The sequence below is a fragment of the Pristiophorus japonicus genome, chromosome 10, assembly GCF_044704955.1.
Source record: "Pristiophorus japonicus isolate sPriJap1 chromosome 10, sPriJap1.hap1, whole genome shotgun sequence".
Lineage (NCBI taxonomy): Eukaryota > Metazoa > Chordata > Chondrichthyes > Pristiophoridae > Pristiophorus > Pristiophorus japonicus.
Window position 1 is genome coordinate 216,645,162 of NC_091986.1, and position 12,280 is coordinate 216,657,441.

A 12,280-nucleotide genomic window follows, 5' to 3' on the forward strand; every position below is an offset into this window, starting at 1 on the left:
CGAACCTTCTTTCTGCGACGTTTAAGAGACGTTTCTTTTTTTTTATTTTGTGAGTTGTGTGTGCCCAGGTTTGAAGAATATTTCATACTATCATAGAAATTTACAGCACGGAAGGAGGCCATTGCGGCCCAGCGTGTCCGTGCCGGCCGACCAAGAGCTACCCAGCCTAATCCCACTTTCCAGCTCTCGGTCCGTAGCCCTGTAAGTTACGGAACTTCAGGTGCACATCCAAGTACTTTTTAAATGTGATGAGGGTTTCTGCCTCTACCACCCTTTCAGGCCGTGAGTTCCAGACCCCCACCGCCCTCTGGGTGAGGAAATTTCCCCTCAAATCCCCTCTAAACCTCCCCCCAATTACTTTAAATCTATGCCCTCTGGTTATTGACCCCTCTGCTAAGGGAAACAGGTCCTTCCTATCCACTCTATCCAGGACCTTCATAATTTTATACATCTCAATAAGGTCTCCCCTCAGCCTCCTCTGTTCCAAAGAAAACAACCCCAGCCTATCTAATCTTTTCTCATAGCTAAAATTCTCCATCCCTGGCAACAACTGTGTGAGGAATGGAGTTTTTTTTCCCCATTTCGGGCACCCGTATCCTGAGGGAACATTGCCTCCTAGTCCCACTTTCAACATCCCTCTCAAACACAAACTGTCCCAGGATGTTCCCTGAACTGGAGAATTTTCGCTATGAGGAAAGATTGGATAGGCTGGCTTTGTTTTGTTTGCAACAGAGGAGGCTGAGGGGAGACCTGACTGAGGTGTATAACATTATTATAAGGGGCCTAGATAGAGTGGATAGGAAGGACCTGTTTCCCTTGGCAGAGGGGTCAACAACCAGGGGGCGTAGATTTAAAGTAATTGGTAGGAGGATTAGAGGGGATTTGAGGAGCAATGTTTTTTCCCAGGATAACTGGAGCGCATCAGGGGATTAAACAACAACCTGTATTTATATAGCTCCTTTAACGCAGTAAAATGTCCCAAGGTACTTCACAGGAGTGTTATAAAACAAAACAAATAACTTTTGACACCGAGCTGCGTCAGAAGAAATTAGGGCAGGTGACCAAAAGTTTGGTCAAAGAGGTAGGTTTTAAGGAGCATCTTAAAGGAGGAGAGAGAGACGGAGAGGTTTCGGGAGGGAGTTCTAGAGCTAGACAGCTGAAAGCACGGCCACCGATGGTGGAGCGATTATAATCAGGGATGTTCAAGAGGCCAGAATTAGAGGAATGCAGACATCTCGGCAGGGGGGGGTGGTGGTTGTGAGGCTGTGAGGAGGTTAGAGATAGGGAGGGGCGAGGCCATGGAGGGATTTGAAAACAAGGATGAAGTGTAGAAGTGGAAGTGCTGCAGTGGGTGACCTTTTGAGAGGCGTGGTGTGTGACTCCAGCTGGGGAGGTTGTTGTGCTAATGATCAGGTTTGAAACAGACTGATGGTGCAATTGTCTCCGTTTATAGTTCAGGCCAACACCGCCTTGGGTCTATAATTACCAGGAGTCTCAGAGAGACAGCATGCCCTTTCTAATTGTCTCTCTCTGAAGCTTTTGTTTGTGTACTCTGGCTTGGCACCGATTCCTCCTGACAGCCTGCCGTCACGTCACTGAATCCCCTGTGTAGGGTGAGAGCAAGGGAGAGAGAACTTGCATTTATATAGCGCCTTTCATCATCTCCGGACGTCCCAAAGCGCTTTACAGCCAATGAACTACTTTTTGATGTGTCGTTCCTGTCATAATGTAGGAAAGGCAGCAAATAATTTGTGCACAGCAAGTTCCCACAAATAGCAAAGTGATAAATGATCAGATTGTCTTTTTTTTTAAAGGGATGTTGCTTGAGGAATAAATATTGTCCGGGACACCGGGGATAACACCCCTGCTCCTCTTCGAAATAGTGGCTGTGGAATATTTTACATCCACCTGAGAGGGCAGACGGGGCCTCGGTTTAAAGTCTCCTCTGAGACAGCACCGACAGTGCGGCGCTCTCTCAGTACCGCCCCTCCGACAGTGCGGCGCTCCCTCAGTACTGCCCCTCCGACAGTGCGGCGCTCCCTCAGTACTGCCCCTCCGACAGTGCGGCGCTCCCTCAGTACTGCCCCTCCGACAGTGCGGCGCTCCCTCAGTACTGCCCCTCCGACAGTGCGGTGCTCCCTCAGTACTGCCCCTCCGACAGTGCGGCGCTCCCTCAGCACTGCCCCTCCGACAGTGCGGCGCTCCCTCAGTACTACCCCTCCGACAGTGCGGCGCTCCCTCAGTACTGCCCCTCCGACAGTGCGGCGCTCCCTCAGTACTGCCCCTCCGACAGTGCGGCGCTCCCTCAGTACTGCCCCTCCGACAGTGCGGCGCTCCCTCAGCACTGCCCCTCCGACAGTGCGGCGCTCCCTCAGCACTGCCCCTCCGACAGTGCGGCACTCCCTCAGCACTGCCCCTCCGACAGTGCGGCGCTCCCTCAGCACTGCCCCTCCCACAGTGCGGCGCTCCCTCAGCACTGCCCCTCCGACAGTGCGGCGCTCCCTCAGCACTGTGCTGGAGTGTCAGCCTGGATTTATGTGCTCAAGTCCCTGGAGTGGGACTTGAACCCACAACTTTCTGACTCCGAGGCGAGGGTGCTGCCCACTGAGCCACGGCTGAACCCATGGGTACAGAGAAGCGATGCTGCCAGTCCGTGTCCCACCCCGCGGGAATGTCTGGCTTTGCCAGCTCGGGAATGCTCCCGACAACCAGCCCTTCCAGCTCTGGAGTCCGTTTCATTCCAGGGGTTTTGTGGTCACGCGCCCCCTATGGTTCGATGGGTAAATGGACCACCCAGTGTGGCATTGAGGCCAAGGGGACATGGACGATCCAACTCTCTATCCGAGCCATGCCCTGTGTTTGGCACTACCGCTGGGAATGCACGTAGCGTGTCGGGATCTCGTTGTCCCTGCCTTCAATCGCCTCGGCCCCAACCCTCTCCCTTAATCCCTCCACCTGCTCCTCCTCCTGAGAAAACCCACCTCTTTGATCACGCTCCCTCCCAATGTCTCCTACTTGGGCTCGGATTTCAATTCTTTGTGCCTTTACTCCCCCTGCAAAGTGCCTTTGAGGTGTTTTTCTAATGTTATAAAGGCGCTATAATAAATGCAGGTTGTCTTTGGGTGCGGCCCACCTCTTGAAGAGAACGCGCCCGGTGGGGCACTGGGCGATCATCTACCCCAGCGGTGACACCTCCCTCGGGAGAATAGTCTGCTGAGCCTCACTGTCTAGGCCCTGCCCCCGAGCAGCGAGCGGCACCTGTGGGCCTTCTGCCTCGCTGCGGCTCAGCCGGCGATCACAGGCGCAGCCGAGGATTCACTCCGGCAAATTGGAGCATCGTACGGCACCACACCATCTAACCAATAGTTGCCGTGGTGACTCGGGGAGGGCAGGATAACGATCCCGATTCATTCGGCTGTGGCCTGCCGTGTGCGTGCGTGTGTTTGTGCTTGTGTACACTATGTGTGTGTGTGTGTGTGTGCACTGTGTGTGTGTGCACTGTGTGTGTGTGCACTGTGTGTGTGTGTGTGTGTGTGCACTGTGTATGTGTGTGTGTGTGTGCACTGTGTATGTGTGTGCACTGTGTGTGTATGTGTGCGCACTGTGTGTGTATGTGTGTGCACTGTGTGTGTGTGTGTGTGCACTGTATGTGTGTGCACTGTGTATGTGTGTGTGTGTATACACTGTGTATGTGTGTGCACTGTGTATGTGTGTGCACTGTGTATGTGTGCATGATTGCGTGTTGACTGTGTACACTTTTTGTCAGATAAAAAGCAAGAAAGACTTGCATTTATATAGCACCTTTCATGGCCCTCGAAGTCTCAAAGTGCTTAACAGCTAATGAAGCACTGTTAGAGTGCAGTCACTATTGTAATGTGGGAAACTGCTTACGAGCACCTTGGGATTTTTTTACTACATTGAAGGCGCTATTTAAATGCAAGCTACTGTTGTTGTGTCCGTAGAGCCTGTGTCCCATGACTGGTGTTAAAGTAACTGGAGTCAACCTGTTGTCTTTCAGGTACATGTACAATAGGAAAGGTTACTGGAATGACTGGTCAATACCAGTGCTCGTGCTAGCTTCGGTTGGATTCATATACGTCGCATTTTTACAGGTAAGTTGTATGTCGATCTTAAGTCCGATGTCCGAAGATTTCTTTTGTCAGGCAGGGATGTGTTCTAAAGATAGGGGCCTTCATCGTAATGGGGCTTTCAGTGTTACCGTGGCAGCTGCGTATCGATAGGAAATTTCCTTCTCCACTTCCTGCACAATTAACAGCGATATACTCTCCACTTGCCTGGATGAGTGCAGCTCCAACAACACTCAAGAAGCTCGACACCATCCAGGACAAAGCAGCCCGCTTGATCGGCTCCCCATCCCCCACCTTCAACACTCACTCCCTCCCACCGTGGCTGCAGTGTGTACCATCTACAAGATGCACTGCAGCAACTCGCCAAGGCTTCTTCGGCAGCACCTCCGAAACCCGCGACCTCTACCGCCTAGAAGGACAAGGGCAGCAGGCGCATGGGAACACCACCACCTCCACGTTCCCCTCCGAGTCACACACCATCCTGACTTGGAAATATATCGGCCGTTCCTTCATCGTCGCTGGGTCACAATCCTGGAACTCCCTCCCTAACAGCACTGTGGGATTACATCAGAACATAAGAAATAGGAGCAGGAGTCAGCCATTTGGCCCCTCGAGCCTGCTCCGCCATTCAATAAGATCATGACTGATCCGATCATGGACTCGGCTCCACTTCCCTGCCCGATCCTTATAACCCTTTACTCCCCTATCACTCAAAAATCTGTCTATCTCCGCCTTAAATATATTTAATGTCACCTTCACCACACAGACTGCAGCGGTTCAAGAAGGCACCTCACCACCACCTTCTCGGGCAATTAGGGACGGGCAGTGAATGCTGACCATGCCAGCGAAGCCCCTCATCCAATGCGTTTATTAAAAAAAAACTTCATTTTAATTTCCATTGAAGCCAATTGTAAATGAAAATGGGGAGTCATGTGATGCTGACTTGCTCATCATCATCATCGGCAGTCCCTGGAAATCGAGGAAGACTTGCTTCCACTCTCAGTGAGTTCTCAGGTGGCTGAACAGGAAATACAGTCTCTGTCACAGGTGGGACAGACAGTGGTTGGAGGAAAGGGTGGGTGGGGAGTCTGGTTTGCCGCACGCTCCTTCCGCTGCCTGCGCTTGGTTTCTGCATGCTCTCGGCGACGAGACTCGAGGTGCTCAGCGCCCTCCTGGATGCACTTCCTCCACTTAGTAGGGTGGTCTTTGGCGAGGGATTCCCAGGTGTCGGTGGGGATGTTGCACTTTATCAGGGAAGCTTTGAGGGTGATCCTTGAAATGTTTCCTCTGTCCACATGGGGCTCGCTTGCCGTGTAGGAGTTCCGAGTAGAGCACTTGCTTTGGGAGTCTCGTGTCTAGCCGACTTGCCGTCACCCGTTTTACACCATCACACATAGTCAAGATCTAAACCCCCCCCCACCCCCCACAACCCCCACCAGTGATGAACTAGACCTTTCCATCCATTTAAAATGTATTTGCTGAGTTGATAGTTGAAGATCAACGGGGGCCGCACAGCAATGAATGCGCTCGATGAAGGTTGTTTGGATGCTGTAGCGGGATTTAGAGTGCGGTAACTCTCCCAAGGGCCGGAGCGGGCCGAGTGGTCTCCTCGTGTGCGGTCTGATTCTGTGATTCCATCCACTAATGCAATAATGGCTTCTCTTTCAGATTTTAGCACTATGCCACATAACGGTGGGACAACAGATGAACTTGCACTGGCTGCACAAGGTAAGTGCGAGGGGGGGGCCAGGAGCGATCCAGTCAGATTGCCAGAACAACAATCTTTTTTTCCACCCGCCCCCCCCGGCCTCGCAATTTAGTTGATTGTTGACTCATCTGTTGCTTTGTTTCCGAGGGTGATGGCACCTCATGCAAGAACCAGGTACCTGATAGCAGGGCAATAGGGGAAAGAGCGGAAAGGAGTAGGACTAAGAACATAAGAACATAAAAAATAGGAGCAGGATTTGGCCATTCAGCCTGCTCCGCCATTCAATAAGATCATGGCTGATCTGATCATGAACTCAGCTCCACTTCCCTGCTCGCTCCCCATAACCCCTTATTCCCTTATCATTCAAAAATCTGTCTATCTCCGCCTTAAATATATTCAATGACCCAGCCTCCACAGCTCTCTGGGGCAGAGAATTCCACAGATTTACAATCCTTCTGAGAGAAGAAATTCCTCCTCATCTCAGTTTTAAATGGGTGACCCTTTATTCTGAGACTGCGCCCCCTAGTTTTAGAACTAGGGACTAGAACTAATTGGATCGTTCTTTCAAAGAGCCGGTCCAGGCACGATGGGCCAAACTGCCTCCTTCCATACTCATAGAGTCACAGAAATTTACAGCACGGAAGGAGGCCATTCGGCCCATCGTGTCCGCGCCGGCCGACCAAGAGCTATCCAGCCTAATCCCACTTTCCAGCTCTTGGTCCGTAGCCCTGTAGGTTACGGCACTTCAAGTGCACATCCAAGTACTTTTTAAATGTGGTGAGGGTTTCTGCCTCTACCACCCTTTCAGGCAGTGAGTTCCAGACCCCCACCACCCTCTGGGTGAAGACATTTCCCCTCAAATCCCCTCTTAAACCTCCTACCAATTACTTTAAATCGATGCCCCCTGGTTGTTGACCCCTCTGCTAAGGGAAATAGGCTTTTTCTATTCAGTCTATCCAGGCCCCTGATAATTTTATACACCCTAATAAGGTCTCCCCTCAGCCTCCTCTGTTCCAAAGAAAATAACCCCCAACCTATCCAATCTTTCCTCATAGCCAAAATTCTCCAGTCCAGGCAACATCCTCGTAAATCTCCTCTGTACCTTCTGTAGTGCAATCACATCCACGCAGTACTCCAGATGCAGCCTAACTAATATGGTTTACAGTTCAAGCATAACCTCCCTGGTCTTATATTCAATGCCTTGGATAATAAAGGCAAGCATTCCATTGGCCTTCTTAACTACCTTATCGACCTGTCCTGCTACCTTTAAGGATTTGTGGACATGCACTCCCTCTGTTCCTCCACACCTCTCAGTATCCTCCCATTTATTGTGTATTCCCTTGGCTTGTTGCCCCTCCCCAAATGCATTACCTCACACTTTTCCGGATTGAACTCCATTTTCCACTTTTCTGCCCAACTGACCAGTTCATCTTCCTGCAGTCTGAAGCTTTTCTCCTCCTCTGTCAACCACACTGTATGATTATCTAACTGCATGATTCTACGATATAATTCTACAAAGCGACCTTGCCCTGCGATAGTTGTGTGCCAGTGGGCTGCTGGACCAAGTGTGGCATCGCCACGACCCCAATCCTGACCATAACTGACGTTCGCGCCTACAGAGGTCATAGGGAAACGATCCGGAATTGGAAACGCTGGCTGATTTATTCCTTTCCCTTGGAGGAAAGGAATTCTCTCGGGTGCATTTTGTATCTCCTGCCCTTCTTCAATAATGGAGTGACTTTGCCAAACTTACAATCCAAGGGAGCCAGCCCTAAATCGAGAGTGTTTTGAACGATCATGACTCGTGCAACTTCAATTTCCTCACCCACTCTTGGGATAAAGGGGTCGGCCACTTGGGGTTGAGATGAGGAGAAATTTCTTTGCTCAGAGGGTGGTGAATCTTTGGAATTCTCTACCCAGAGGGATGTGGAGGCTCAGTCTTTGAGTGTAGTCAAGTCTGAGAGGGATAGATTTCTGGGTACTCAGGGAATTGAGGGATGTGGGGTTAGGGCGACAGTGTTGAGTTGGAAGATCAGCCATGATCTTGTTGAATGGCAGAGCAGGATCGATGGGTCTGCCCCTGCTCCTATTTCTTGGTTTCTATCCCAGGTTATGAGAAAATATCAGGTCTTGGAGACTTGTTAGTTTTCAGTCTCATTATTTTCTCCATTACCATTGATTTTAACTTCTTTTAATCCTGGTTAGTTCCGTCTGCTGATTTAAAAAAAATGTTCCTATCTCTGGTATTATATCTTCTTCCTCTACTGTGAAGACCGATATAAAGTTGTTATCTCGACTGCCATTTCCTTTTCAATTCCAATATTGCCTGCGTCTGTCTTTAAAGGCCCCACATTACCTTTAACCACCCTTTTTCTCTTGTAAAATCCCTCAGTGTTATCCTTGATATCTCTAGCAATTTTTTCCTCTCTCTAAAAAGGCTTGGATGCAGGGTGGCAGAGGGGGGAGTTGGGGGCGGGGGGGGGTGTGGGTACAATTGGAGCTTTCAAGACCGAGATCGATAGACTTCTGTTGTGCAAGGGTTATCGAGATGATATGGAGCAAAGTCTGTAAATGGAGTTGAGATACAGAATTAAATGACAGAACAGGCTCGAGGGGCTGAATGGCCACCTCCTGTTCCTAGGTTCCTGAAGCTGGGCTTGAGAATGGAGCAACTGGAGGACACAGTCAGTCCGACCATTGAAAAAAAAAGCCTTGCATTTCTATAGCACCTTTCACGACCACTGGATGCCCCAAAGCATGTTTCACCATACTTTTTAAGTGTAGTCACTGTTGTAATGTAGGAAACGTGGCAGCCAATTTGTGCACAGCAAGCTCCCACACACAGCAATGTGATAATGACCAGATAATCTGTTGTTGTGATGTTGGTTGAGGGATAAATATTGATCAGGACACAGTGCCATGGGATCTCTCTCTGTCCATCTGAGAGAGCAGACAGGGCCTGGGTTTAACGTCTCATTCGCAACATGGCACCTCCGACATTGCAGCGCTCCCTCAGCACGGCCTCCCCCCAACAGTGCGGTGCTCCCTCAGTACCGCCCCTCCGACAGTGCAGCGCTTCCTCAGTACCGCCCCTCCGACAGTGCAGTGCTCCTTCAGTACCGCCCCTCCGACAGTGCAGCACTCCCTCAGTACCGCCCCTCCGACACTGCAGCGCTCCCTCAGTACCGCCCCTCCGACAGTGCAGCGCTCCTTCAGTACCGCCCCTCCGACAGTGCAGCGCTCCTTCAGTACCGCCCCTCCGACAGTGCAGCGCTCCTTCAGTACCGCCCCTCCGACACTGCAGCGCTCCCTCAGTACCGCCCCTCCGACACTGCTGCGCTCCCTCAGTACCGCCCCTCCGACAGTGCAGCGCTCCTTCAGTACCGCCCCTCCGACAGTGCAGCGCTCCTTCAGTACCGCCCCTCCGACAGTGCAGCACTCCCTCAGTACCGCCCCTCCGACAGTGCGGCACTCCCTCAGCACTGCACTGGGAGTGCCTAGATTTTTATGTTCCAGTCTCTGGAACGGGACTTAACCCCACAACCTTCTGACTGGCTGAGCCACAGAGCCCATGGAATCATCCTGCAGAACCCAGCACTGTATAACAATCCTAATCTTGGTCGCATGGGCCAGAACTTTAAGTCTGTGCAAGCCTTTAACAACTTTTCTTCGCTCTCACAGGTTGGACTGACGGTGATATTGATCACTATTCTCGTCGCCATGGTTTCAGTCAATCAGCTGTGGAATGAAGAATGGGACATTATACTTGTATCATTCCAAGTAAGTATTCATTCTGCCATTATCTTTTATCCATTATAGGTTTAAAATCTGTTTTGATATATCCTGTTTTTTTTTTTTGCAGATGCACAAATTATAATGCATTGCTCTCATAGAATGATTCAACACAGACTGTGCCATTCAGCCCCTTCTACATAACATAAGAACATAAGAAATAGGAGCAGGAGTAGGCCGAACGGTCCCTCGAGCCTGCTCCGCCATTTAATACGATCATGGCTGATCCGATCATGGACTCAGGTCCACTTCCCTGCCCGCTCCCCATAACCCCTTATCGGTTAAGAACCTGTAGATCTCTGTCTTAAATATATTCAATGTCCCAGCTTCCACAGCTCTCTGAGGCAGCGAATTCCACAGATTTGCAACCCTCTGAGAGGAAATTCCTCCTCATCTTAGTTTGAAATGGGAGGCCCCCTATTCTGAGATTATGACCCCTAGTTCTAGTCTCCCCCAATCTTCTCTGCATCCACCTTCTGCCTGTGCCGGCTCTGTGACAGAGCGATCCAATCAGTCCCACTCCCCCTGCTCTTTCCCCCCACAGCCCGGCAAATGTTTCCTTTTCAAGTATTTATCCAATTCGCTTTTAAAAGTTATTATTGACTCTGTTTCTATCGCCCTTTCAGGCAGCACATTCCCGATCATCCTAACTCGCTGCCTTAAAATAAATTCTCCTCATCTTCCCCCTCTAGTTCTTTTGTCAGTTATGTTAAATCTGTGTCCCTCTGGTTACCGATCCTCCTGCCCCCGGAAACAGTTTCTCCTTATCTACTCTATCAAACCTCCTCATCATTTTGGAGACCTCTATTAAATCGCCCCTTAACCTACTCTGCTCCAAGGAGAACAACCCCAGCTTCTCCACATAGCTGACGTCCCTCATCCCTGGTACCATTCTGGTAAACCTCCTCTGCACCCTCTCCAAGGCCTTGAGCAGGGAAGTGGAGCTGAGGCCAAGACCAGATCTGCCATAATCTTATTGAATGGCTGAGAGGGCTCGAGGGACCAAATGGCCGACTCCTGCTCCTATTTCTTATGCTGACATGCTTCCCAGAATTAGGACACCATACTCCAGCTGGGATATAACCAGAGATTTATAAAGGATGAGTACAACGTCCTTGCTTTTTTTACTCTCTGCCTCCTTTTCTCTCCATATTTTGTCATTTGAAAACATATTACACCCACCATCCAACACGCAACAACACTACACCCTCAATACCGACCGACCACCTGTATCCACAATACTCCGAGCCTCTCTCAGTGATACCCACTCTCCCGGTCGTTCCAACCTACAGGCCTCTCTCCCGACTCTATTGTGGACTGCCAAGAGTGTTCAACTGAAGTCAGCATTGTATCCACCCTCAGGAGTCCATACTTCACCGTCTATGCTAAGGGTCCTTTAGGTCTTCCTTTTATTCGCTTTCTAGGGCTGGGCGTGGGGTAGAAAATGGACAGGACCATTTAATCTATTGAGGTTCCCCTGAAAACAAGGTGCCCAATGGCATGTCGAGTTCTTTGTCTAAACTTACAGATGAAGACCCTCCCTCAAGGGGTCCTATGTTTTCCCCTCATGTCTGTCTTGTTCATATATTTTGACAGCCAATCCATCTGGATCCCGCGTATCTCGACCATCCAATCCTCCCAAGGCTAGAGTGTCTCATACTCGTTTTCCAGGAAAACATAACTTATGTAGTTCCGGTAAAACATAACATGTAGTTCTGGTAAAACATAACATGCAGTTCTGGTAAAACATAACATGCAGTTCTGGTAAAACATAACATGCAGTTCTGGTAAAACATAACATGCAGTTCTGGTAAAACATAACATGCAGTTCTGGTAAAACATAACTTATGTAGTTCCGGTAAAACATAACATGTAGTTCTGGTAAAACATAACATGTAGTTCTGGTAAAACATAACATACAGTTCTGGTAAAACATAACTTATGTAGTTCCGGTAAAACATAACATGTAGTTCTGGTAAAACATAACTTGTGCAGTTCTGGTAAAACATAACATGCAGTTCTGGTAAAACATAACTTGTGCAGTTCTGGTAAAACATAACATGCAGTTCTGGTAAAACATAACTTGTGCAGTTCTGGTAAAACATAACATGCAGTTCTGGTAAAACATAAACTTGTGCAGTTCTGGTAAAACATAACTTGTGCAGTTCTGGTAAAACATAACTTGTGCAGTTCTGGTAAAACATAACTTGTGCAGTTCTGGTAAAACATAACTTATGCAGTTGCAGTAAAACATAACTTATACATTAACCCCTTATTTTGTCTCGAGCTCCAATACAATCAATGAAACACCGTTTCATTCGCGTAACCATATACATACCCGTAATTTCCAACACACAGCCCCTGGAACCCATTGAATGAAGAATATTACATCGGACTGTCAGCTGGTGCCAGGCGATTGTTTCAGTGGAAGAGGAGAAAGGAAACAATGAACAGGCAAGATTGATGTTTTCATTTTCTTTCCCTCAAACAGGCCACGGCGCCCTTCCTGCACATTGGAGCTGTTGCTGCTGTTACGATGCTGGCCTGGCTTGTGGCTGGGCAATTTGCTCGGTCGGAGAAAGTCGGTACGTAGTGTCCAATTGGCTCGCCTTGTCAGTCAGTTGTTGTCTGAGCATGCAAATCCTCTTCGCTGCCACCCCTTTCATATTGACGTCATATTTGACCCTGAAAT

At 49.5% G+C, this 12,280-nt stretch overlaps 1 protein-coding gene across 3 annotated transcripts in view; it reads left to right on the forward strand.

The window, feature by feature from the left end:
- The window catches only part of gdpd5b (glycerophosphodiester phosphodiesterase domain containing 5b), a 284,799-nt gene that overhangs the window by 193,155 nt on the left and 79,364 nt on the right, over positions 1–12,280 (forward strand). For all 3 annotated transcript variants that reach the window (XM_070892565.1, XM_070892566.1, XM_070892567.1), the window contains exons 4-7: positions 4,019–4,112; positions 5,757–5,816; positions 9,478–9,576; positions 12,080–12,173. In XM_070892565.1, coding sequence (XP_070748666.1) covers positions 4,019–4,112; positions 5,757–5,816; positions 9,478–9,576; positions 12,080–12,173 — 347 coding nt within the window. The remainder of the gene's footprint in view (positions 1–4,018; positions 4,113–5,756; positions 5,817–9,477; positions 9,577–12,079; positions 12,174–12,280) is intronic.